General features: G+C 46.0%; 1 protein-coding gene across 4 annotated transcripts in view; it reads left to right on the top strand.

The window, feature by feature from the left end:
* The window catches only part of CAMSAP1 (calmodulin regulated spectrin associated protein 1), a 94,470-nt gene that overhangs the window by 54,985 nt on the left and 11,895 nt on the right, over nucleotides 1–27,590 (top strand). For all 4 annotated transcript variants that reach the window (XM_032165623.1, XM_058445161.1, XM_058445162.1 and 1 more), the window contains 6 exons: nucleotides 1,680–1,819; nucleotides 1,908–2,004; nucleotides 20,405–20,582; nucleotides 23,099–23,190; nucleotides 23,932–24,016; nucleotides 24,703–27,124. In XM_032165623.1, the coding sequence (XP_032021514.1) occupies nucleotides 1,680–1,819; nucleotides 1,908–2,004; nucleotides 20,405–20,582; nucleotides 23,099–23,190; nucleotides 23,932–24,016; nucleotides 24,703–27,124 (3,014 nt within the window). The remainder of the gene's footprint in view (nucleotides 1–1,679; nucleotides 1,820–1,907; nucleotides 2,005–20,404; nucleotides 20,583–23,098; nucleotides 23,191–23,931; nucleotides 24,017–24,702; nucleotides 27,125–27,590) is intronic.

Raw genomic sequence — 27,590 nt, 5'->3', positions numbered from 1 at the left:
GCAGATATGGACAGGGTCCACAGGATAGGACCCTTCATGGCCAGTAACCATGAAAAAGTAAAACCACACCAGTCATCAGAGGCATGCTCTTTGAGAAGGTGGTGTTCACACCCCTCCGCCTGGCAGACATGGACAGGTCGGTAATGCTGCGGTGCAGGTGGGAAGGAGCAAGCTCTGGAGTGCCGTGGGTGGGACTGGAGCTAGGCACAACCAGGCAGAAGGGCATTGCCAGGTGACACAGGAGGGCGTGCCTAGCTCGTGGCCCAGCGAGTCCCCTCTCAGAGTATGCCTGGGCAACACCCATCTGTACACGCATAGACAGCACACGCAAGCTTTGTGATGGCAGCATTTGTCATAATTGTGAGAAATCGTGGAGGACCACATAGCGATCAAGATGAGTGACAGAAATCTCTCCATATCAACATAGATCTGTTTGGAAACATCATACTGAGTTTTGGGGGAAAACTGGCTGCTAAAATGAGGCATAGCTTGATACCATGAATGTAAGTTTCTCAAGGCTGAGACAACACTGTGTTACTTGTGGATGCAGTGTGTAGAATACTCAGGAGGAGTGGGAAGGGTTCCCTTTGGAGATGGAGATGACTTCGGCTGTTTTATTTGTAAAAAAAAAAAAAAAAAGATCTGAAGCCCATAAGACGTTAACATTTGATGGTCAGAACGGTACAAAAGGAAACATCCTTAGCGGTGTAAGTGTGTGCAGTTCCTCAGCTTTGAAGGTTTCTTTTGAGAATGAATGCTGCTTAGGTGACTGGAGGACAATTCATGAATGACTCTGGACGCTGTGGCTCCAGTTTGTACGTACCTCTAAACCCTCGAAAATGGTTTATTCCTTAGAAATAAAATTTATGTAAGAAGTTATTTCTGAAATTCTCTTTTTTCACTATGTATATATTTACAAGCAAAATAAAGTCAAGTCAGTTCTCACGGAGTCCTGAGCTGCACCGTGCTCTCTGCAGGGCTCTTTGTCTGAGGGCCGCCCCCACTCCACACCAGGGTGCCTAGACTGGGGAGGGGCCTGCTCTTTGGTCCTGTGACTTGTTGCCCATACTGGTGCTTCCTCTGTGGAGGGTCTGCAAAGTTGTGTGCAGTGGAAAGTTGCCCTGCAGATGCTATAGCCACCAGTCTCCACCTCTTCATGGAAGGAGACTTGGGCTATGTATTATCACTTGATCTTTGTGATTAGTCACACTCCTGTGTTATCACTGAGTGGGCGTGGATGAGCCTGATGCTTTAGTTTTATTCATTTCCCTGCCCCCTGCCCTTTACAAGCACGGAAACCTTGTGCAGAGGGTTTCTGATGGGCGAAAGAAACTCGGCTCAACATTTACTCACTACATGCTGCAGGCTCTGCTGTAAAGTGAAAGGTGATTGTTGCTGTTTGTTTTGGAAGCCCGCTCTTGAGATCTGAGCGATTTCTATTATGCTTTCTGGATGTTCACCATCAAATTCAGACTTGAGAAGTTCCTGGAGTTGTCTTGAGTGTTTTCTTTTTATACTTAGTGTTACTTGTACATCCTATACTCTCTACATCTCTCAATGTCATTACCTTCATTACTATCTTTATGTAAAATGGTTTTCAGTTTAGAATGCTTGTCTCTCTCTTTCTCTTGAAGCAGAATACCTTTACAATAAATTGTGATTTTCTTTTTGTCTATTAGATATATGCTTAAAGGAGGTAACGTCGATGGCCGACAGCCTGTATAATATTCGGCTTCTGAGAGAATTCTCCAATGAATATCTTAATAAATGTTTTTATCTCACCTTGGAAGATATGCTGTATGCGCCCTTAGTGTTAAAGGTAATAACGAATTATTTGGCATGCAGTTTTAAAACCATGTGTGAATAAACTGCTTATCATACTTTGGTTTTTTGTTTTTGTCTTTTAGCCGAATGTTATGGTTTTTATTGCGGAGCTTTTTTGGTGGTTCGAGAATGTCAAGCCAGATTTTGTTCAGCCCAGGGATGTTCAGGAGCTGAAAGACGGTGAGTGACAGACATTCCCCAGGTTGGCAGTGGTTTCCTTGAGAGCCTCGATAGAGTATCAGAAAGCACTCTCCAGTGGTTCCATGGTTCTCACACAGCAGAGTTCTTGGAAGAGCTCTGTACAGTTGCCTTGCCCTGTGGAGTCAGAATCTCAGGGACGGGCGTGAGAGTGTGGGGAAAGGCTTTCTAAGTGATTTTGATGAACTATTTGGACCAGGTGTGGGGTAGTGTCTGAGAGTGCACCTTTCACCACTGCTGGCAAGAGTGTTACTTGGAGTCACTGTTTTACTTGGAGCAGCCTCTGAAGCTCTTCAGTGTTACCCAGTCCTGTGGGTTGCCTGCCCTTTGGCTCAGCAAGCCCATTCCTGTGGTGTATCCTCAGGGAAACTTGGTGCTTGTGCATCAGGACACAGGGAAAGGATGCTCAGAGCAGCTCTGCTCATAACAGCTAAAAAGAAGCTCCCAGATGTGCCTCTGCAGTCAGAGGGGTGCAGTGTTCTGTGTCCATGCCACAAGATGCTGTGCAGCACTGGGCGTGTGTGAGCCACAGCCATGAGCAGCTACAAGGAAGATTCTCCTGATAATGAAGGCACAGAATCACATGGACAGGCTGGAGAGCAGGCAGAGCTCCACTGTGTTTTCCAGGGGGTGTGTATGTGTGTGCGTGCGTGTGTGTGCGTGTGTGTGTGTTGGGGGGTAAAAGGCAGTGGTTCACTGGGCACGTTGGGTGCTCCTGGCAGACCGGTGACTTTGTCTTCTGGACCCGAGTGGTGGTTACCTGGATTTTGCTTTATAATTATTTATTAAGCTCTATGTATGTTTTATGCAGTTTCTCTCTCTCTCTCTCTCTCTCTCTGTGTGCACGCACTATTTTACCATAAGAAAGAGTAAAGACAAAAAGCTTAGAACTGGGTTACCTTGCTGTTAGAATGTTCTTAAGTCACCTCACTTCCTCATGGATGACCTTGAACTAATTTTTCATCCCTGGACTTACTTTCCTTCCCAGCTCTTCTTCTGTGGTAACTACTCCATCTTATAGCCAGAAACACTGTGGTGCTGTTAAACTTGCTTCCTTCATTTTAATTGAGGTTAGCCCTAAGTCAAGGCTATTGCTAACTCTTGTTTTCAGATTCGTTTCTATTCTTCTTTCATTTAAGGTAGAATAGGCTTTCCTTGTTTGATGCCTTCATGACTGCAGCACCCTCTCCACTGCCCCGTCCTTTCTGGCTTCCCTTCCCTTCACTCCTCCCCCTCCCCCTCCCCCTCCCCCTCCCCTTCCTCTTTCCTGCCCCCTTCCCCCCACTCCCCTCCCCTTCCCTGTTCTGGGATACTTGTGCAGAACCTGCAGGTTTGTTACATAGGTATACACGTGCTATGGTGGTTTGCTGCAGTCATCAACCCATCATCTACATTAGGTATTTTTCCTAATGCTCTCCCTCTCCTAGCCCTCCCACCCCCCAGCAGGCCCCGGTGTGTGATGTTCCCCTCCCTGTGTCTGTGTGTTCTCATTGTTCAACTCCCGCTTACGAGTAAGAACATGCAGTGTTTGGTTTTCTGTTCCTGTGTTAGTTTGCTGAGAATGATGGTTTCCAGCTTCATCCAAGTCCCTGCAAAGGACATGAACTCGTCCTTTTTTTTTATGGCTGCATAGTATTCTGTGGTGTATATGTACCACATTTTCTTTATCCAGATGGGCTTTTAGGTTGGTTCCAAGTCTTTGCCATTGTGAATAGTGCTGCAGTAAACATACGTGTGCATGTGTCTTTATAGTAGGATGATTTATTTTTTTTTTATTTTATTATTTTTTTTGAGACGGAGTCTCACTCTGCCGCCCAGGCTGGAGTGCAGTGTCGCAGTCTCAGCTCACTGCAAGCTCCGCCTCCCGGGTTCACACCATTCTCCTGCCTCAGCCTCCCGAGTAGCTGGGACTACAGGTGCCTGCCACCATGCCCAGCTAATTTTTTTGTATTTTTTTTTTTTTTTTTTTTTTTAGTAGAGATGGGGTTTCACTGTGTTAGCCAGGATGGTCTCGATCTCTTGACCTCATGATCCACCCGCCTCAGCCTCCCAAAGTGCTGGGATTACAGTTGTGAGCCACTGTGCCCGGCCTATAGTAGGATGATTTATAATCTTTTGGGTATATACCCAGTAATGGGATTGCCGGGTCAAATGGTATTTCAGTTTATAGATCCTTGAGGAATCGCCACACTGTCTTCCACAATGGTTGAACTAATTTACACTCCCACCAACAGCGTAAAAGTGTTCCTATTTCTCCACATCCTCTCCAGCACCTGTTGTTTCCTGACTTTAATGATCGCCATTCTAACTGGTGTGAGATGGTATCTCATTGTGGTTTTGATTTTCATTTCTCTAATGACCAGTGATATGAGCTTTTTTTCATATGTTTGTTGGCTGCATAAATGTCTTCTTTTGAGAAGTGTGTCTATTCAAATCCTTTGCCCACTTTTTGATTTTTTTTTTTTTTTTTGGTAAATTTGTTTTAAGTTCCTTGTAGATTCTGGATATTAGCCCTTTGTCAGTTGGATAGATTGCAGAAATTTTCTCTCATTCTGTAGGTTGCCTGTTCACTCTGGTGATAGTTTCTTTTGCTGTGCAGAAGCTCTTTATTTTAATTAGATCCATTTGTCAATTTTGGCTTTTGTTGCCATTGCTTTTGCTCTTTTAGTCTTGAAGTCTTTGCCCATGCCTGTGTCCTGAATGGTATTGCCTAGGTTTTCTTCTAGGTTTTTTATGGTTTTAGGTCTTATGTTTAATTAAGTCTTTAATCCATCTTGAGTTAATTTTTATACAAGGTGTAAGGAAGCTTGGTCTATATACTTTTTTGGTACCAGTACCATTTTTTGTTATATTGCCTTGTATATTTTGAAGTCAGTGATATGCCTCCAGTTGTTTTGCTTAGGTTGTCTTGGCTATGAGGGCTCTTTTTTGGTTCCATATGAAATTTAAAGTAGTTTTTTTTAATTCTGTGAAGAAAGTCAGTGGTAGCTTGATGGGGATAGCATTGAATCTATAAATTACTTTGGGAAGTATGGCCATTTTCACAATATTGATTCTTCCTATCCATGAGCATGGAATATTTTTCCATTTGTTTGTTTCCTCTCTTATTTCCTTGAGCAGTGGTTTGTAGTTCTCCTTGAAGAGGTCCTTCACATCCCTTGTAAGTTGGATTCCTAGGTATTTTATTTTCTTTGTAGCAGTTGTGAATGAGAGTTCACTCGTGATTTGGCTCTCTGTTAATCTGTTATTGGTGTATAGGAATGCTTGTGATTTTTGCACATTGATTTTGTATCCTGAGACTTGCTGAAGTTGCTTATCAGCCTAAGGAGATTTTGGGTTGAGACAATGAGGTTTTCTAAATATACAATCATGTCATCTGCAAACAGACACAATTCGACTTCCTGTCTTCCTATTTGAATACCCTTTATTTCTTTCTCTTGCCTGATTGCCCTGGCCAGAACTTCCAATAGTATGTTGAATAGGAGTGGTGAGAGAGGGCATCCTTGTCTTGTACCGGTTTTCAAAGGGAATACTTCCAGCTTTTGCCCATTCAGTATGATGTTGGCTGTCAGTTTGTCATAAATAGCTCTTATTATTTTGAGATGCGTTCCATCAATACCTAGTTTATTGAGAGTTTTTAGTATGAAGGGGTGTTGAATTTTATCGAAGGCCTTTTCTGAATCTATTGAGATAATCATGTGGTTTTTTGTCATTGGCTGTGTTTATGTGATGGATTACGTTTATTGATTTGCATATGTTGAACCAGCCTTGCATCCCAGGGATGAAGCTGACTTGATCGTGGTGGATAAGCTTTTTGATGTGCTGCTGGATTCAGTTTGCCAGTATTTTATTGAGGATTTTTGCATTGATGTTCATCAAGGATACTGGCCTGAAATGTTTTTTGTTGTGTCTCTGCTGGGTTTTGGTATCAGGATGATGCTGGCCTCATAAAATGAGTTAGGGAGGAGTCTCTCTTTTTCTATTGTTTGGAATAGTTTCAGAAGGAATGGTACCAGCTCCTCTTTGTACCTCTGGTAGAATTTGGCTGTGAATCCGTCTGTTCCTGGGCTTTTTTCGGTTGGGAGGCTGTTAATTACTGCCTTAATTTCAGAACTTGTTATTGGTCTATTCAGGGATTTGACTTTTTCCTGGTTTAGTCTTGGGAGGGTATGTGTGTCCAGGAATTTGTCTGTTTCTTCTAGATTTTCTAGTTTATTTGCACTGAGTTGTTTATAGTATTCTCTGATGGTAGTTTGTATTTCTGTGGGATCAATGATGATATCCCCTTTATCATTTTTTATTGTGTCTATTTGATTCTTCTCTCTTTTCTTCTTTATTAGTGTGGCTAGCAGTCTAGTTTGTTAATCGTTTCAAAAAACCAGCTCCTGGATTCATTGCTTTTTTTGAAGGGTTTTTCATGTCTTTATCTCCTTCAATTCTGCTCTGATCCTAGTTATTTCTTGTCTTCTGTTAGCTTTTGAATTTCTTTACTCTTGCTTCTCTGGTTCTTGAGCATCGATTTCAGATCTTTCCAGCTTTCTGATATGGGCATTTAGTGCTGTAAATTTCCCTCTAAACACTGCTTGAGCTGTGTCCCAGAGATTCTGGTACGTTATCTCTTTGTTCCCGTTTGTTTCAAAGAACTTCTTTATTTCTGCCTTAATTTTGTAATTTACCCAGTAGTCATTCAGGAGCAGGTTGTTCAGTTTCCATGTAGTTGTGCGGTTTTGAGTGAGTTTCTTCATCCTGAGGTCTAATTTGATTGCACTGTGGTCTGAGAGACTGTTTGTTATGATTTCCATTGTTTGGCATTTGCTGAGGAGTGTTTTACTTCCAATTGTGTGGTCAATTTTAGAATAAGTGCTACGTGGTACTGAGAAGAATGTATATTCTGTTGATTTGGGGTGGAGAGTTCTGTTGATGTCTATTAGGTCTGCTTGGTCCAGAGCTGAATTCAAGTCCTGAATATTGTTGTTAATTTTCTGTCTCCATCTGTCTAATATTGACAGTGGGGTGTTAAAGTCTCCCACTATTATTGTCTGGCAGTCTAAGTCTCTTTGTAGGTCTCTAAGAGCTTGCTTTATGAATCTGGGTGCTCCTCTATTGGGTGCTTATGTATTTAGGATAGTTAGCTCTTTTTTTTTTTTTTTTTTTTTTTTTTTTTGAGGCGGAGTCTTGCTCTGCCGCCCAGGCTGGAGAGCAGTGGCACCGCGCTCTTGGCTCACTGCAAGCTCCGCCTCCCAGGTTCACGCCATTGTCCTGCCTCAGCCTCCCGAGTAGCTGGGACTACAGGTGCCCGCCACCACACCCAGCCAATTTTTTTTTGTATTTTTTAGTGGAGACGGAGTTTCACCGTGTTAGCCAGGATGGTCTCGATCTCCTGACCTCGTGATCCACCTGTCTCGGCCTCCCAAAGTGCTGGGATTACAGGCATGAGCCACCGCACCCAGCCAGCTTTCTTATTGCATTGATCCCTTTACCATTATGTAATGCCTTTCTTTGTCTTTTTTGATCTTTGTTGGTTTAAAGTCTGTTTTATCAGAGGCTAGGATTGCACCCCCTGCCTCTTTTTTGCTTTCCATTTGCTTGGTAAATATTCCTCCATCCCTTTATTTTGAGTCTTTGTGTGTCTTTGTACATGAGATGGGTTTCCTGAATACAGCACACTGATGGGTCTTGACTCTTTATCCAATTTGCAGTCTGTCTTTTTATTTATTTGTTTATTTTGAGATGGAGTTTTGCTCTTGTTGCCCAGGCTGGAGTGCAGTGGCGTGGTCTTGGCTCACTGTAGCCTCCGCCTCCCGGGTTCAAGCGATTCTCCTGCCTCAGCTTCCCAAGTAGCTGGGATTACAGGCCTGCGCCACCACACCCAGCTAATTTTGTATTTTTAGTAGAGATGGGGTTTCTCCATGTTGGTCAGGCTGGTCTCGAACTCCCGACCTCAGGTAATTCACCTGCCACGGCCTTCCAAGGTGCTGGGATTACAGGTGCAAGCCACCACACCTGGCCCAGTCTGTGTCTTTTAACTGGGGGCATTTAGCCCATTTACATTTAAGGTTAATATTGTTATGTGTGAATTTGATCCTGTCATTATGATGCTAGCTGGTTATTTTGCCCGTTAGTTGATGCAGTTTCTTCATAGATGGTGTTGATGGTCTTTACAATTGGTATCTTTTTGCAGTGGCTGGTACCGGTTTTTCCTTTCCATGTTTAGTGCTTCCTTCAGGAGCTCTTGTAAGGCCTAGTGGTGACAAAATCTCTCAACATTTGCTTGTCTGTAAAGGATTTTATTTCTCCTTCGCTTATGAAGCTTAGTTTGGCTGGATATGAAATTCTGGATTGAAAATTCTTTTCTTTAAGAATGTTGGAATATTGGCCCTCACTCTCTTCTGGCTTTCAGGGTATCTGCAGAGAGATTTGCTGTTAGTTTGATGGGCTTCCCTTTGTGGGTAACCTGACCTTTCTCTCTGGCTGCACTTAACATTTTTTCCTTCGTTTCAACCTTGATAAATCTGACGATTGTGTCTTGGGGTTGCTCTTCTCGTGGAGTATCTGTGTTGTTCTCCGTATTTCCTGAATTTGAATGTTGGCCTGTCTTGCTAGGTTGGGGAGTTCTCCTGGATAATATCCTGAAGTTTGTTTTTCAACTTGGTTCCATTCTCCCCATCACTTTCAGGTACATCAGTCAAACGTAGGTTTGATCTTTTCACATAGTCCCATATTTCTCGGAGGCTTTGTTTGTTCCTTTTCATTCTTTTTTTCTCTAATCTTGTCTTCATGCCTTATTTCATTAAGTTGATCTTCAGTCTCTGATATCCTTTCTTCCGCTTGATCGATTCGGCTATTGATACTTGTGTATATTTCATGAAGTTCTTGTGCTGTGTTTTTCCGCTCCGTCAGGTCATTTGTGTTCTTCTCTAAACTGGTTATTCTAGTTAGCAATTCCTCTAACCTTTTTTCAGGGTTCTTAGCTTCCTTGCATTAAGTTAGAACATGGTCCTTTAGCTCAGAGGAATTTGTTATTACCCACCTTCTGAAGCCTACTTCTGTCAATTTGTCAAACACATTCTTCGTCCAGCTTTGTTCCCTTACTGGCAAGGAGTTGTGATGCTTTGGAGGAGAGGAGGCATTCTGGTTTTTGGAATTTTCAGCCTTTTTACACTGGTTATTCCTCATCTTCGTGGATTTATCTGCCTTTGGTTTTTGATGTTGGTGACCTTTGGATGGGGTTTTTGTGTGGACGTCCTTTTTGTTGATGTTGATGTTGTTCCTTTCTGTTTGTTAGTTTTCCTTCTAAAAGCCAGGTCCCTCTGCTGCAGGTCTGCTGGAGTTTGCTGGAGGTCCACCCCAAACCCTGTTTCCCTGGATATCACCAGCAGAGGTTGCAGAACAGCAAAAATTGCTGCCTGTTCCTTCTTCTGGAAGCTTTGTCCCAGAAGGGCACCCTCCGGATGTCAACCGGAGCTCTCCTTTATGAGGTGTCTGTTGACCCCTGCTAGGAGGTGTCTCCCAGTCAGGAGGCACGGGGGTCAGGGACCTACTTGAGGCAGTCTGTCCCTTAGCAGAGCTCGAGCGCTGTGCCGGGAGAGCCAGTGCTCTCTTCAGAGCCAGGAGGCGGTGATGTTTAAGTCTGCTGAGGCTACACCCATAGCCGCCCCTTCCCCTAGGTGCTCTGTCCCAGGGAGATGGGAGTTTTATGTATAAGCCCCTGACTAGGGCTAATACCTTTCTTTCAGAGATGCCCTGCTCAGAGAGGAGGAATCTAGAGAGGCAGTCTGGCTACAGCGACTTTGCCCAGCTCTGGAGGGCTCCACCCAGTTTGAACTTCCTGGCGGCTTTGTTTACACTGTGAGGGAAAAACCCGCTTACTCAAGCCTCAGTAATGGCGGACGTCCCTCCTCCCACCAAGCTTGAGCACCCCAGGTCAACTTCAGACTACTGTGCTGCAGCGAGAATTTCAAGCCAGTGGATCTTAGCTTGCTGGGCTCTGTGGGGGTTGGATCCACTGAGCTAGACCACTTGGCTCCCTGACTTCGCACCCTTTCCAGGGGAGTGAACAGTTCTGCCTCGCTGGTGTTCCAGGCACCACTGGGGTATGAAAAAAAACTCCCGCAACTAGCTCTGTGTCTGCCCAAATGGTTGCCCAGTTTTGTGCTGGAAACCCAGGGCCCCGGTGGTGTAGGCACCCGAGGGGAATCTCCTGGTCTGCGGGTTGCGAAGACTGTGGGAAAAGCATAGTATTTGGACCAGAATGCACCATTCCTTACGGCTTCCCTTGGCTGGAAGAGGGAGTTCCCCGACCCATTGTGTTTCCTGGGTGAGGCAATTCCCCACCGTGCTTCAGCTTGCCTTCTGTGGGCTGCACCCACTGTCTAATCAGCCCCAGTGAAAGGAGCTGGGTACCTCAGTAGGAAATGTAGAAATCACCAGCCTTCTGTGTTGATCTTGCTGGGAGCTGCAGATTGGAGCTGTTTGATCTTGCCAGCCACCTTTCTCCTGCCTTTCTTCACACTTTTCATGATACTGTCCAGCTCAAGAAGGAAGTCTTGTTTTTCCTGCTGCTTATGAGGTGGTTTCGCCTGTTCTTCCTGGTGGGAAAGGCCTCTTCCCATCGGACCCCATCGTGAGTCGTGGCTGGAGCCCCCTTCTTCTTGCGGGGCTCCTCTTCTTGCCTGCTGGTCCTTAGGAATGAGGAGTCAGGAATGCTAGGAAGCAGCTGTAGCTCCAGTTCACTCTGGGATCAGACATAGCGGGGGAGGGGGACCTCATAGTCATGGGCCTGCTCTGCACCTCTGAGGTTGGGGACTTTCCCTGGTCTGATACAGTATTACGTGGGGCCCTGTGCAGTGGGTCCTACTGCCAACTGTTGGGTAGTGGTGCCTGCTGAAGCCCTATGGCCAGGAGAGGCCAACACTCAGATGCAGAATGCAGGTCTGCTCTTGGAAAAGTGAACTGCTGGCCCTTCCAGGCTGCAAGGGGTCCGTTGTCGTTACCTTGCTGCCAAGTGATTGGTTGGTCTTCTCCAGGACGGGCTGTATTAGGGGTCAGCACTGGTCTTGGCAGGTGGTAGTCCGTGCTCTTAGTCTCCATACCTGCCTACCTCTAGCTGCTTCATGTGCGTGTCTGTTGTCCTGGCCTGAGAGTGGCTGATGGCAGAGTTTGTCTGCATTCCCAGTTGACCCACTGTTAACCGTGCCCAGGCTTTCCCCTTTTCCATCTGTGGTCGTCAGGGACCCTCGTGTGGCTGTAGAGAGGAGCTCGGTGGGCTGCTGGTGCCCTGGTGGTAGCTCGCGAGGGTCTGGGCTCTGCCTGCAGCTCATGCCCCTGCTCCTGTGCAGGCTCAGTCCCAAGACACAACTCCGTCTTGTGGGTGCACTCGGCCTTATGCCCTGGAGTGAGTGGGTGGCAGAACCCAGCTTGTGATGGGCAGTTCTGAACACACCGTCAGCAGGCGTGCAGTGCCCTGTGCACATCGGGCTGTTGTTAATGTTGCGTGATTCTCTGTGGCTCTAGAGTCCCGGGATCTTGTGTTGTGCTCTCCCACCTGACTTGCCAGAGACTCCTGTGGCAGGTTCTCCCTCCACTGATACTTGTAGGCCATGGGATGTGATGTCCCCTCCCTTTCCCATTGCATACTCATCTGGGAACGTAGCTGGTGGTCCCTTTGGGAATGACTGGGGAACCATTGCCATGCACGCTCACCTTAGTGTTGCTGGTCCCAGAGACTGAGCATTGTTGGGAGGAAATACGGACACAGACTCATAGCTCTTCATACGCATATGGTGGGCACAGAAGCAGTGGCTTTGCTGAGTAGCTAGAAATAGGGACTCATACACCCTGCATCAGCAGGGAAGCAGGGAGAGAAGAAGCTTGTATGGGAAGGACGAATCAGTTTCCTCAGGAAAGGCAGATAGGCTCATATGGGAGCAGAACCGAAGGGAGCTAAACCGAGTAGAAAGTGTGTAGCGAACCGTGTCTGCAGAACAGGTAGAAAGTGTGTGATGATGTGTGTCTTGAGAATGGAGTAGAAAGTGCATGACAATGTGTGTCTATAGAACAGGGTAGAAAGTGCGTGGTGACGTGTGTCTGTAGAACGGGGTAGAAGGTACGTGGCGATGTGTGGCTGCGGAACGGGTAAAGGTACGTGGTGACATGTGTCTGTAGATGCACATGGACTTCTCTGGGTGCTTTTGGGCAGGAAGTCTGCCCCAGAGGGGATTTTGGCACCTCTCTTTCCGAAGTTTCTGCCCCTGGTCAGATAAGAGAGGCTCTGAAAAAGCTGTTTTTGAGTCTGTTGGATAGCAAATGTCAAAATAATTTTTTTGTTGTTTTTGTTTTTTGTTTTGAGACAGGGTCTTGCTCTGTCACCCAGGCTGGAGAGCAGTGGCACAATCTCAGCTCACTGCAGCCTCCACCTCCTGGGTTCAAGTGATTCTCCTGCCTCAATCTCCCAAGTAGCTGGGATTACAGGTGCGCACCACCACGCCCAGCTAATTTTTGCATTTTTTAGTAGAGACGGGGTTTCGCCATGTTGGCCAGGCTGGTCTAGAACTCCTGACCTCAGGTGATCTGCCTGCTCCGGCCTCCCAAAGTGCTGGGATTACAGGCGTGAGCCACCGTGCCCAGCCATCAAAATAATTTTTATGCCACTAGGGTGTAATTTGGATCCGTCCAGCATGGCATACTGAATTCCAGTGGGGGTGCAGCTGCCCTTAGCATCCAGTCATCCTTTCTTGGTTTCTTCTCATGGGATAAGCTCACCAGTGCCCTTGTTGGCTCTGCGTTTTGTGCCTAGTGAAGCAGGGCCCTGTTCTCAATTCTGTGACTTTGCTGACCAGGCCCCATGGCCGCCCCTCCAGCCTTGCCATTTACCATAGTCACTAAGGCCACCTGGTTTCTGATACCTCCGTGAAGCTTCTCACTTTGGAACTCTGTCTTCCCCTTGCCACGGTGATTGCTTCCCTGCCAATCGTTGCTTCAAACAGCCCTGGTGTACTGAAGGGGGCAACCATGGGGCTGCCTGGTGCTGCTGTCGGTACCCTTCTGACCAGCACGCTCCCCATGCTTCTGCTGTGTGTGTGGGGGGAGAGGGGTCCTAGCCCCTCCTCTGCTGTCCCTTGGCAGTTATGGTACTTCTCCCTTACTTGGTAAGGGCCTGCTGTTAGTACATGTGCATCATCACCCACTTCCTGCCAAATCCTGTGCTCGGGGGTACTCCCAAATGGACACATTTTTCCTCAGCCAGCTCCCTTGACAAGGGCCCTCAGAGTCCAGCACTTCACAGCCTCCCCTGGCTGCTGAAACTGGCTGGCTACACCCTGCAGCTCCACGGGGTGTGTGGCCCTTTTCTCCCAGGCAAGGGCTTTGTTGGATGTCACCCTGGTTGTAGGCCTGGTGACCGAGAGGGAAGATGGGGGCAGGTCCTACTGAAGATTAAAAGTGTGTATAAACAGCATGATGTTTTGATACACGTATACATAGTGAACTGGTTACCATGGTCAAGCTAGTTAACATCCATCTCTTCACATGGTTACCTTTGTATGTGGTGAGAACACTTACAATCTCTCAGCACATTTCAAATAGACAACATAGTATTGCTAACTATAGTCCCATGCTGCCTTACTCACCTTAAAATGGAAACTTGGTGCCCTTTGACCATCATCTCCCTGTTCCCCTCACCCTCCAGCCCCTGGCAAACACTTCTCTGCTTAAGTTCTACTTTTTAGATTCCACATACACGTGTGATCAAGCAGTATTTTTCTTTCTGTGTCTGGCTTATACACTGTACATAATATCTTCCAGGTCCATCTGTGTTGTCACAAATGACAAGACTTCCTTCTTTTTTGAGGTTGAGTAATATTCCATTGTATGTCTCTGTATATCACAATTTCTTTATTCATCTGTTGACAAACAGATTGATTTTATATCTGGGCAATTATGAATTGTGCCGCAGTAAACATGGGAGTGCACATAACTCTTAGTGACATCGATTTCATTTCCTTTGGATATATACCCAGAAGAGGGATTGCTGGATCATATGGTAATTCTATTTTCAGTTTTTTGAGTAACCTCCATACTGTTTTTCAGAATGGCTATACCAATTTGTGTTCCCACCAACAGTATGCAAAGTTCACCTTTTCTCCACATTCTCCTCAATACTCATCTCTTGTCTTTTTGATAATAGCCATCCTGACAGGCGTGAGTGATGCCTTATTGTGGTGTTGATTTGCACTCCCTGATGACTGGTCATGTTGAGCAACTCTTCACATACCTGTTGGCCACCTGTGTATCTTCTTTGGAAAAAATGCCTATTTAAGACCTTAGCCTGCTTTTTATTTGGGTTATTTGTATTTTTGCTATTGAGTTGAGTTACTTATGTGTTTTGGATGTTAACCTCTTATCAGCCATATAGTTTGTAAATAGTTTCTCAGTCTGTAGGCTGCCATCTCATTTTGTTTGTTTCCTTTGCTTTGCAGAACCTTTTTCATTTGGTATCGTTCCTGTGGTTTATTTTTGTTTTTGTTAGTTGTGCTTTTGGTGTGATAACCAAATCATCACCAAGGCTAATGTCAAGGAGCTTATTTCCCTAGAGTTTCACAGTTTCAGGTCTTAATTCGATTAATTAGTCTTGGTTTAAGTCTCCAGTGTGAAGTAAGGGTCCAGTTTCATTCTTCTACATCTGGTTATCCAGTTTTCCCAACATTTATTGAAGGTACTATCCTTTCCCCATGGTGTATTTTTGGCACCTTTGTCAAAGATTAGTTAACCGTATACCTCAATTCTGTTTCATTGGCTTGTGTCTGTTTTTATGCCAGTATGATAGTGTTTTACTATAGCTTCGTAGTATAATTTGAAATCAGGGAGTGTGATGTTTTTACCTTTGTTGTTCTTTCTCAAGATTACTGTGGCTATTTTGGGTCTTTTGTGGTTCCATACAGATTTTAGGTTTGTTTTTCTGTTTTGGTGGAAAATGCCATTGGGATTTTGATAGGGATTGCAGTGAATTTGTAGGTCATTTTTGGTAGTATGGACATTTTGATAATATTACGTCAATCTATGAATATGGGATATCTTTACACTAATTTTGTTGTCTTCAGTTTCTTTCATCAGCGTTTTATCGTTTTCAGTGTACAGATCTTTTACTCATTGGTTATATTTATTCCTAAGTATTTGTTCTTTTTGATGCTATTATAAATTGGATTGTTTTCGTGATTTCTTTTTTAGATAATTGTTAGTGTATAGAAATGCTACAGTTCTTTCCTGTTGATTTTGTATCCTGCAACTTGACTGAATTCGTTGATTAGTTCTAACCCTTATTTTATGGAGCCTTTAGGATTTTCTATGTATAAGACCTTGGATCTACAGTGAGACAGTTTTATTTCTTCCTTTCCAATTTGGATTTCCTTTTTTCTTTTTTTTTTTTGTGTATTTATTTTGACTAATTTATCTGACTAGAATTTCCAGTACTGTGTTGAATAAAAGAGGTGAGAGTGGGCATCCTTGTCTTGTTCCAGATCTTAGAGGAAAAGCTTTCAGCTTTCCCCCATTAATTATGGTACTGGCTGTGGGCTTTTCATAAATGGTTTTTATTGTGAGGAGGTAAGCTCCTTCTATACCTGTTTTGTGTAGAGTTGTTTTTTTTAAATCATGAATGGATGTTGAACTTAGATGCTTTTTCTGCATACTGTTGAGATGATCATGTGGTATTTATCTGTGATTCTGTTAATGTGTTCTGCATTGATTTGCCTTTGTTGAACCAACCTGGCATTCCAGGGAGGAATTCCACTTAATCATGGTGTATAATCTTTTTGATGTAATGTTGAATTTGGTTTGTTAGTATTTTATTGAGGATTTTTACATCTGTGTTAATCAGAGATATTGGCCTGTAGTTTTCTTTCTTTCTGGTGTCTATGTCTGCCTTTGGTATCAGGGTGATGCTGTCTTCATAAAATGAAGGATTTAAGAAGAAGTGGTAGAAGTCAGCAGTGAAGCCATCTGGTCCTGGGCTTTTTCTTTGTTGGGAGGTTTGTGATTACTGCTTCAATCTCTATTTATTACTGTCTGTTTAGGCTTTAGATATCTTCTTTGTTCAGTCTTCATAGATTGTATATTTCTAGAGATTTATCCATTTCTTCTGCGTTATTCAGTTTGTTGGCATATAAGTGTTTGTAATAGGCCCTTGTGATCATTTTTATTTCTGAGGCACCTATTATAATATCTCCTCTTTTACTTTTGATTTTATTTGAGTCTTTTTCTTCATTGGTTTGTCGATTTTGTCTTCACAAAACCAACTTAGTTTTGTTGATTTTTTTCTATTGTTTTTCTCTATTTGATCTATTTCTGCTCTGACCTTTATTATTTCCTTTCTTTTGCTAACTTTGAGCTTAGTTTGTTCTTCCTTTCCTAGTCTTTGAGGTGTGAAGTTAGGTTGTTATTAAAAGTCCTCCTTCTTCATTAATGGAGGTGTTGATTGCTACAGAATTCCTTTTTTTTTTTTTTAATTAAAAAAAAAAGAGAGATGGGGTCTCGCTATGTTGGCCAGATTTGTCTTGAACTCCTGGCCTCAAGCAGTCCTCCCACTTCGGCCTCCTAAAGTGCTGGGATTACAGGTCTGCGCCACCTCATCTGGCCCCAGACTTCCTTGTTAATACTGCATCATGCAAGTTTTGGTATGTTGTGTTCTGCTTCATTCAGCTTGAGATACTTTTAAAATTCCCTTTTGATTTCCTTTTTTACTTAATGGTAGTTTAAGAATGTGTTGTTTAGTTTCCATATATTTGTCAGTCATCCTGTTTTCTTGCCGTTACTTTTTTATTTTTTTGAGATGAGTCTCTGTCACCCAGGCCGGAGCGATCTTGGCTCACTGCAACCTCCGCCTCCCAGGTTCAAGCGATTCTCCTGCCTCAGCCTCCCAAGTAGCTGGGATTACAGGCGCCCGCCACCACGCCCAGCTAATTTTTCGTATTTTTAGTAGAGATGGCGTTTCAGTGTGTTGGCCAGGCTGGTCTTGAACTCCTGACCTTAGGTGATCTGCCCGCCTCAGCCTCCCAAAGTGCTGGGATTACAGGCATGAGCCACTGTGCCCGGCCTTCTTGCTGTAATTAATTTTAGGTTCATCCCATTGTGGTTGGAAAAGATACATGACATGATTTTGATCTTCTTAAATTTTTTAAGACTTGTTTTATGACTTAACATATGATCTGTTCTGGAGAATGGGTCACATGTGCTTGAGAAAAATATGTATTCTGCTGCTGTCGGGTGAAAAGTGCGTATGTCTCTGTGAGGTCATTTAGTCTGGAGTGTTGTGTAAGCCTGCTTTTCTTTGTTTTTGTTATTGTTAAATTTCCTGTCTGGATATTCTATCCAGTATTTGAAGTGGGGTATTGAAGCCTTCTGCTATTACTGTATTTCTGTTTCTCCTTTGAGATCTGTCAATATTGCTTTATATATTTAGGTCTGATGTCAGTACATAGATGTTTACAGTTGTTACAGCTTTCTGTTGAATTGACCCTTTTATTATTACATAATGACTTTTTGTCTGTAGAGACAGTTTTTGACGTAAAGTCTGTTTTGTCTGAGGTAAGTATAGCCATGCCTGCTTTCTTTGGGTTACCATTTGCATGCGTGGAATATCTTTTCATCCCTTCACTTTTAGCCTGTGTTCTTCACTCAAAAGTGGGTTTCCTGTAGGCAGTATACTGTTGATGCTTGGTTTTTAGTTCATTTAGCTACTTTCTATCTTTTGATTAGTGAGTTGAATCCATTTTTGTTTGAAGTAATTATTGATAGGAAAGGATTTCCTTTTTCCGTTTTGTTAACTGTTTTGTCTATCTAACAGTTCTTTTGCATGTCTTTGTCTCTTGCTGTCTTCATTTGTGTTTTATTGTTGCTTTTTGTGTTAATGGTTTTTGCTTTCCCTTCTCTTTTTCTTTTGTGTAACTTCAGTAGTCATTGCCTGGGGCTTACATAAGATACAGTTGTCTGTTTTAAGATGATGACAACTCACCTTCACTTATATGCAAGACCTCTCAGCTTTTACCTCCCCCCTCTACATGGTGTGCAGTTAATGCCACCATTCATAACTATTTATGTAATTGTTAACATAACTTATTTATTTATGACAGAGTCTCTCTCTGTTGCCCAGGCTGGAGTGCAGTGGCACGATCTCAGCTCACTGCAACCTCCGCCTCCCGGGTTCAAGTGATTCTCCTGTCTCAGCCTCCTGGGTAGTTGGGACTACAGGTATCCGCCACCACGCCTGGCTAATTTTTGTATTTTCAGTAGACATGGGGTTTCACCATGTGGCCAGGCTGGTCTTGAACTCCCTGCCTCAGGTTATCCACCTGCTTCGGCCTTCCAAAGTACTGGGATTACAGGTGTGAGCCACCGTGCCCAGCCAATTTATTGTTATTTTAAATATTTTTGTCTTTTACCTTTTTTTCTTCTTTGAGACAAGGTCTTGCTCTGTTGCCCAGGCTGGACTGAAGTGCAGTGGCTTGATCATTGCTCACTGCAGCCTCAGACTCCTGGGCTCAAGCAATCCTCCTACCTCAGCCTCCCAAGTAGCTGGGACTACAGGCATGCGCCACCACACCTAGCTACTTTTTTTAATTTTTTTTTTTTTTTAGTAGAGATGAGGGCTTGCTGTGTTGCCCAGTCTAGTCTAGAACTCCTGAGCTCAAGTGGTCCTCCCATCTCAGCCTTCCAAAGTGTTGGGATTACAGGCATGGGCCACCGTGCCTGGCCTCTTTTAACTTTTATAATGGAATTAAAAGCGATGTATCTACCATTGTTATGGTAATACAGCATTATGTTTGTGTCTGTATATTTCCCTTTACCAATAAGTTTCATACTTTTTATGTTTTTGTGTTGCTATTTAGTGTTCTCTTTATTCAATATGAAGAATTCCTTTTAGCCATTCTTGGAAGGCAGGTGCAGTGGTGATGAACTCCCTCAACTTTTGTTTGTCTGGGAATGTTTTTATTTCCTCTGTGTTTCTGAAGTATTGCTTCGCCAGATAAAATGTTCTTGGTTGGGGTTTTTTCCCTTCCTTTCAGTGTTTTGAATATATCATCCCATTTCTTTCTGGCCTGCAGGTTTCTGCTGAGAAACCTACTGATAGTCTAATGGGGGTTCCCATGTATGTGATGAATCACTTTTCTCTTGCTGCTTTCAAAATTCTTTTTGTCTTTGACAATTTGATTATAATGTGCCTGAGGGAGCACATGTCATCTTGAGAGAGAGATCTGTATCATCTAAGCGTGGGGCCAGCAGGGATGCTGGCCCTTAACAGGGAGGGGAGCCCTCCTCTGTAGGCTCAAAGAATTTCAGGTAATCCGAGAATTTGAGGTTCTCCAGGCCTAGAAGTTTGTATGCCATGAGTCATAGTCTCTTTCCTTCCCATCTAGGGCCTCACCTTGGCCTTGCAGCCTTCTTGGGTTGGGAGTTTAGCTTCCCTGGCAGCCATTCATTTCTGGTCCTGGCCCCTGGCTGCAGTAGAGCACAGCTTGGTGCCCTTGGCTTTTGGTCACACATTGCTGCCTCTCAGCCTTCTTTATCTTTTCCCTAGACTGTCTGCAGAACTCAGTGCAGCCACCACCCCCTTGTCCTTACTTCCCTCCTCCGTGTTCACAACACATCACCTAGTGGGTGCCCTCCCACTGGTCCCCACCATATGGCCCCACTTCTTGCCTTCTTGAGCTGCTTCTGGCACCACCTCCCATAGGTTAGTTCTCTGGGAAGCAGCCTTAGATACAGAGTCACTGTTTGGGGCTGACCCTTTGGGAGAGAGGTGGGTGAGCAGGCGTGGGCCAAGAAAGGGAATGGTGCCCTAGCCAGGCTCAGCACCTCACCTGATCCCCAGGGGCTGGAGCTGAAGGGACCCACCAGAGCAGCTGCCCACATGCTGGGCTTAGATAAGCGCCCTTCTGACCCTGCTTTGGTCCCTCGCTGGCTGGGCTGGGTGAGGTGGCTCTCTGGAGCTGAGCCCCAAGCCTTCTCCCAGGAGCCTAGGTGGTGGGCATCTTGTCTAGCACCAGGCTTGGTGAAGGTGGCACATGGTTTTGGAAGCAGCCCACCAGTGGAGGGCTTTTGTGCGGGTGCTAGACGGTGACCAAGACAGAGCCCATCAGCTGGGCTTACATTTCCTCTCAGTTTTTCTTCTTCTCATCTGTGTTGTGTCTTTTAATTTTAGTATTTATTTTGGTACAATATTTTAGTACTTGTTATTACAGAATACATTTGTTAAACTTGAAACCAGTTTTTTTTGGGCAGAAGTTTGGTTTCAATAAAAGGTTGAGTTAGTGCTTATAAAAGCTGTAGGTTTTTTTCTGTGCTTCTGGTTAGTGTTGTAAGTAATCATGCAAAAACACTATTTCTGCAGCGAAAACAGTGTTACACCAGAAGAGCAGCCGGCCTCCTGTACCTATCTCCAACGCGACCAAACGCAGCTTCCTAGGCAGCCCCGCTGCAGGGACCTCGGCTGACCTGCAGCCCCCCGTGCAGCTGCCGGCGGAAGGCTGTCACAGGCACTACCTGCACCCCGAAGAACCTGAATACCTGTAAGTCTGTCTTTCTGCTTTTAGAATCAGTTCACCATCTTGTGTCCCTTTTTGTTTTAGTTTAAAATATTCATTGAAGTTACCTTTTTTTTAAAATAAGCAATTTGTATTGGCTTATGAAAGATTTTCCTTCTGTCCCTGCCCTTCTGGCCGTTCGGTCCCCTTTCCAGAGGCCGGGAATGATACTAGCAGGAAATTCCTTCAAGGATGTGTACCTAATTCTAACATTGTTTATGGAACAGGTGTTTTTCTGTTCTCTTTTCCACCATGTGTTACACTGTTTAAGAAATGATCTAAAGATTAGAAAGTTGAATTGGCAGTTTAGGTGTGCTCTTTATGGTCTGATAGACATAAAGAGTGAAATCCTCTTGCATTTCAAGTATTGTGAAGTCTTCAAAGGAGAGTATTTGTTTGCTCTTCGGGGAAGAATTAGTTTGATTCTAGTGAAAAAGGGTATAGAGCTGCTTAAAGGCTAAACTACTCTAGAAAAAGAGTTGTTTAAAAAACGTTTTTTCGGAAATGAATTTTCATCATGAAGACCTAATTTGGATAACCATATCTGGGGTAGAATTGACTGTGCCAGAATTGGGGGAGGGGATGAAGGAACCTTCCCTTGGAGTAAGAGTGAGCTTTGTGCTTTGTGTGATAGGAGGGCCCACAGCTGATTCCAGCCTGGAGCCAGTTAGCACACCTAAAGTGGAGAAACATTTTTAACATGTGGCGATTTAAGTTGGGATTTAAGATGAAGACACTATTTAAAAGTGGTTTTAAATAATTCACATAAATGAATGGTTCAGTGAGACAGCATGGCATAGAACGAACTCAGTTGTTTCAGGTTGTTTGAGAGGAGCTAAAACCGGTGACCATGTTGAGGGATGGGATGCGGGGGCTGCCGGAGTCAGGAGGAAGGAGTTGAGAGGCCCTTGTGATACAGGCAGTGTAGGGGGGTACACACCCAGGGGTGGGGAGTAGCTGAGGGAGGGGTTTAGATGTGTTCTGTGTTGGGCGGCTTTGAGACTGGGGTGTCTGTCCCCAGAGCTCAGAGCAGAGGTGAGGCGGTAACTCCGTGCCCGCGGGCACAGGTGGGGTCACTGAGTGAGGAGAATGGCTGGAGGCTGAGCCGTCCCTCACACCACGGGGCCAGCGTGGACACTTGGCATCCTCCTTTCGGTCTTTGCGTGTCTGTTGTTGAGCCCTGTGTGTGTGTGTGTGTGTGTGTGTGTGCATAAGAAGCTGGTGACCGTGTACACCCTGCTCTATTACCTGCTGTTTGCACCCAGCAAGCCTGTGGTGAGAATTTTCCCACTTGGTGCATCCTCCTCTACCACAGTTTCAGCAGCTACCCAGTCTTTCACATCATGGGCATGCTGTGATGGGTCCGCTGTCCCCATGGTGTCCAGGCTGCAGAGTTTGCATTGTGGCCCTGGCACAGGTCCCTGTGCCATTCCTGCTCTGCCCAGCTTCTCCCCGTGCTCCCTGCCTTGAGCCCCTGTCTCCGCAACCCTTTCGCTTGTGTGCTCCTGCATGCGTGCTCTCACTATGTCTCTGTGGTGTCTGTGTCCTGGCTCTGGTGTCCTCTGCCCATCTTTGCCTCTTCAGGCCTAGGTGTGCTGACTCTGGCCCAGGGTGCCGAGCTGTCCCCTGCGATCTCCCCAGCCTGTCTGCACCTGGCGAATTATCCCTTTACCAAATTCTCCCCAAAGTGAAACAAGCAAGATAGCTGCCCTGCAGTGTGAGTGCGCTTGTTTCTCGGGGAGTGGCAGGGGCTGTGGGTGCCGGTCTCATGGGTGTTGCTCTGTCAGAACTGTGTGATCCGCACATGTGTGACCTCAGCCTTTCCCGCATGTGCCGTTCTTCCTGGGGGGGAGGCCCTCACACCCATGCTTCTGTGTGCACCTCTCATCGTTCTTTCTCTTGAGCTATAATCCAAGGAGTGGTAAAGGTGTGAGTGATTTTAGAGGTTTTTGTGGATATTGCCATATTGTCCTCTAAAAATGTACATTTTTACCCTCCCACCAGCAGTGTGGGAATGCTCATGCTGCTGTCTGTGATGGGTTTAATTACTCATCAGTATCTTCACAGTTGTGGCTTAGTACGGCGGGCATCATCCTTGTGGTCTAGTTTACCTCTGAAGTTCTCTTTTTTTTTTTTATTGAAGCAGTAATGTGCATTTTTGAAAACTTGCTTGTCAGAGGATCACTTTTTCTTTTTACTTTTGCTTATCTCAAAAAATCACTCTAATTGCACGCCTGGGTTTTGCATTTCCTGTGGGAAGCTGGTTATGTTGTAGACACATCGGGGAGTCAGTGTGCCCCTGTTTGCAGTGTGTGGATGTTCATCCCAGGTTGGAAGTTCCTGGTACTCTTGGCTCATTTTTATAGTCATTTTTCCCGAACAGTCCGAGTTTCTCAAAACTTGGTGTGAATTCAGGATGGTCCTGTACACTTGTGCATTTGCTGTTGACCTTGAAGTTTGATAAAGGAATGATTTTCCCTGTAAATTCTTTTTCCATTTAGTGGGAAAGGAACTGCTGCCTTCAGCCCATCCCATCCTTTATTGCCACTGCGACAGAAACAGCAGAAATCTATACAGGGAGAGGACATTCCTGGTAAGAATGTTGTTTCCTCCTTATCGTTTTTCCTTAATTTCTCCTTACTATAGATTAGTAAAATCATATTTCTCAAAATTAAATCATTTTATTCTGATGTAGTGAATTTTTCTTTTTTTTTTTTTGAGATGGAGTCTTGCTCTGTCACCAGGCTGAAGTGCTGTGGCGCAATCTCGGCTCCCTGGTTCAAGTGATTCTTCTGCCTCAGCCTCCCACATAGCTGGGATTATAGGCGCATGCCTCCATGCTCAGCTAATTTTTGTATTTTTAGTAGAGACAGGGTTTCATCATGTCAGCCAGGATGGTCTCGATCTCCTAGCCTCATGATCTGCCCACCTCGGCCTCCCAGAGTACTGGAATTACAAGTGTGAGCCACTGTGCCCGGCCGATGTAGTGATTTTAGTTAAGACTGTAGGCAAATAAATTAACTTGTGTTGATGTATCTCAGAATGTATAGTCTTGCAGTGAAAATATCGTTGAGAGCAATTACCTTCTGTGTAGTAGACACAGAGTAATTGCGACATAAGCAGGGCTCACACGTGCTGAAGCTCTCTCACAGTTCTGAACCGTGTGTTACCATCAAAATGTGGGACAACTGTGTGGTTTTGCCTCTCTGCTTTCCGTGGGGCCCTTCTGGTATACTGACTTGGATGCATTTTTCTGGAGAAATGGTCATATTGAAAGAATTTCCAGTGATAGAAAATTGGTTACTTAACACTGTCTATTTCCTCTGTACTGCAGATCAGCGACATCGATCGAATTCTTTGACCCGAGTTGATGGTCAGCCTCGAGGAGCAGCAATAGCCTGGCCAGAAAAAAAAACCAGGTGAGTCTCTGTTTCAGCGATGTTTCTGTTTGGAATGTTTTTTATACTAAACAGCAGTTCTTAAGATGTTGTCCCGACCCCCTGAGGATCACCGAGACCCTTTTGGGGAGACCCTGAGATCAGAATTATTTTTATAACAACACTAGGACAACAACTACTGCCTCTCTGCAGCCTCACTCTTGCAAGTGTGCTGTGGGATTTTTCAGAGGCTGCACACCATGTGGTGGGGCAGCAGGTGGAGTCAGGTATGAGGGTCCAGCCAGATCCCAGAGCTGTACAGGTGTCAAATAGTGCCTGCCCTTAACACTGGAAACTTCCGTTCTGGAGAATATAGTCATTTGTCATGGAGTGGGCTAATTACTGTAATTTTAATCAGTGTTTAGAAAATGTCTGAGCTTTAATTTCTAGGATGGTAAATAGAGATTAATACTGAAATAGAAACAAAAGCTCTTTGAGGTCCTCAGTAATTTTTAAAGATATCAAGAGGTCCTGGGACTAGAGTGTTTGAGAATCACAAAGCTGACATTATCTCGGATTTTCTTCTGCCCTGTGGAAGAGTGAGTTTAAATCTCCTGCATATGAGAGGCGTATTCTCTTTGCATGGCTGCCATTCTCACCACCCGGTCCACGTTGGGGGTCTCTGGTGTATACAGCAGCGCACCCAGTGGGCCTTCCCTGTGTTTCAGGCCTGCGTCCCAGCCAACACCTTTTGCTCTACATCACGCTGCGAGTTGTGAAGTGGATCCCAGCTCTGGCGACAGCATCAGCTTGGCCCGCTCCATCAGCAAAGACAGTTTGGCATCCAGTATTGTTAATCTGACCCCACAGAACCAGCCACACCCCACGGCCACTAAGACCCATGGGAAGAGCCTCCTGAACAATGTCAGTATTGAGGATGAGGAAGAGGAGCTTGTGGCTATTGTTAGAGCAGACGTGGCTCCCCAGCAGGCTGACCCGGAGTTCCCCAGGGCCTCACCCCGGGCCTTAGGCCTTACAGCAAATGCCCGGTCTCCCCAAGGACAGCTGGACACCTCGGAAAGTAAGCCTGACAGTTTTTTCTTGGAGCCTTTGATGCCAGCAGTGCTTAAGCCAGCGAAAGAGAAGCAGGTGATCACCAAGGAGGATGAACGGGGGGAAGGGAGACCGAGGAGCATCACGTCCAGGAAGCCCAGCGAGGGCCCCCAGCCTTTGGTACGAAGGAAGATGACTGGCAGTCGTGACTTGAATAGGACTTTTACCCCGATTCCATGCTCAGAATTCCCCATGGGCATCGACCCCACCGAGACAGGACCGCAGTCAGTGGAAACCACAGGAGAGGTGTGTGGTGGCCCTCTGGCCCTTGGTGGATTCGATCCGTTCCCCCAGGGACTATCCACGGATGGCTTCTTCCTTCATGTAGGCAGGGCCGATGAAGACACCGAGGGAAGATTATATGTTAGTTGTTCAAAAAGCCCCAACTCCCACGATTCAGAGCCGTGGACTCTCCTCAGGCAGGATTCTGACTCGGATGTGGTGGACATAGAGGAAGCCGAGCATGATTTCATGGGTGAGGCCCATCCTGTGGTTCTCAGCAGATACATCGGGGAGGAAGAGTCGGCCAAACTGCAGGAGGACATGAAGGTGAAGGAACACGAAGACAAAGATGACGCCAGCGGCCGCTCGAGCCCCTGCCTGAGCACAGCCTCTCAGATGAGCAGCGTCTCCATGGCGAGTGGGAGCGTGAAGATGACCAGCTTTGCGGAGAGGAAGCTCCAGAGACTCAACAGCTGTGAGACCAAGTCCAGCACCAGCAGCTCCCAGAAGACCACGCCAGATGCGTCTGAGAGCTGCCCAGCTCCTCTGACGACGTGGAGGCAGAAGAGGGAGCAGAGCCCAGGCCGGCATGGCAGGGACCCTGCCAGCCTCCTGGCATCTGAGCTGGTACAGCTGCACATGCAGCTGGAGGAGAAGCGCAGGGCCATTGAGGCCCAGAAGAAGAAGATGGAGGCGCTGTCGGCAAGGCAGCGCCTGAAGCTCGGCAAGGCTGCGTTCCTGCATGTGGTGAAGAAGGGCAAGGCCGAGGCTGCCCCGCCCCTCAGGCCAGAGCACTTTGCAAAGGAGTACTCTCAGCACAACGGGGAGGACTGTGGGGATGCCGTTTCCAAAACCGAAGACTTTCTCGTGAAGGAGGAGCAGATAGAGGAGCTCCTTCACGAGCCTCAGGATATGGACAAAGAGAACCTGGCCTTTGCTCAGCAACATAAAGCAAAAGACCCTGTGGCTCTGCACGAGCTGGAGAGAAATAAGGTGATCTCTGCCGCCCTCCTGGAGGACACCGTTGGGGAGGTTGTTGACGTGAATGAATGTGACCTTTCCATCGAGAAGCTCAACGAAACCATCAGTACGCTGCAGCAGGCCATCCTGAAAATCTCTCAGCAGCAGGAGCAGCTTCTCATGAAGTCCCCCACAGTCCCAGTGCCGGGCTCTAAGAATAACTCGCAGGACCACAAAGTGAAGGTGCCCGTCCACTTCGTGGAGCCACTCTCTCCCACAGGCGTGGCTGGCCACCGCAAAGCCCCCCGGCTCGGTCAAGGCCGGAATTCCCGTTCCGGAAGGCCGGCGGAGCTGAAGGTCCCGAAAGACAGGCCACAGGGCTCCTCCCGAAGTAAAACCCCAACGCCCAGTGTAGAGACGCTCCCGCACTTGAGACCGTTCCCTGCCAGCAGCCACCCTCGGACGCCCACGGACCCTGGCCTGGACGGTGCCCTGGAGCCCAGCGGTGACCCACATGGGAAGTGTCTCTTTGATAGTTACAGGCTCCACGATGAAAGCAATCAGCGGACACTTACTCTGTCCTCTTCCAAAGATGCCAACATTCTTTCGGAGCAGATGAGCCTCAAAGAAGTTCTGGATGCGAGTGTGAAGGAGGCGGGGCCCAGCTCCTCAGATGTCTCGGGAAAAGAGAGCGTCCCCGTGGAGGAGCCTCTGAGGAGCAGGGCCAGCCTCATTGAAGTGGACCTCTCTGACCTGAAGGCCCCCGACGAGGATGGGGAGCTGGCAAGCCTCGATGGCTCGGCGGACCTCGTCAGCGAAGGCGACCAGAAGCCGGGGGTGGGCTTCTTCTTCAAGGTAAGGGATTGGTAGCATCTGTTTCAGGCACTCGTGATGTGTTTCCACCTCACGTGATTGTGAGTGAGTTAGAGAACACAGATCTGCGCCAGGCTGGCCAGCCGCTCCCGTAAGAGGCCAGGGGATGTGTGTGTTTAGCTTTGTGGGCCACAGAGTCTCTGTCCCGAGGACTTCACTTGGCCAGAAGCAGCCCTGGGCATTACGCATGCAAGTGAGCGTGGCGTGGCTGAGATGACTTTGTTATGAGCCCTGAAACTGGAATTTCATGTGATTTTCAACACAGTTTTTTTTTGCTGGTTTTCCAGTCAAAACTCTGTTGTCGCCCTGTCCTGCCCCAAAGTGTAAAAAGCGTTCGTCATTAGAATGCTCTGGCGGTGGCCAGGCCTGGCCTGTGGGCTGAAGTTTGCCAACCTCTGATACAGCAACTTCAGAAAACATTTTTGATATGTTTTTCTTGTAATTTTTT

This window comes from Hylobates moloch, unplaced genomic scaffold (assembly GCF_009828535.3).
Source record: "Hylobates moloch isolate HMO894 unplaced genomic scaffold, HMol_V3 SCAFFOLD_10, whole genome shotgun sequence".
In the NCBI taxonomy this organism is placed as follows: domain Eukaryota; kingdom Metazoa; phylum Chordata; class Mammalia; order Primates; family Hylobatidae; genus Hylobates; species Hylobates moloch.
This window is presented reverse-complemented; position numbering and strand designations above follow the sequence as displayed.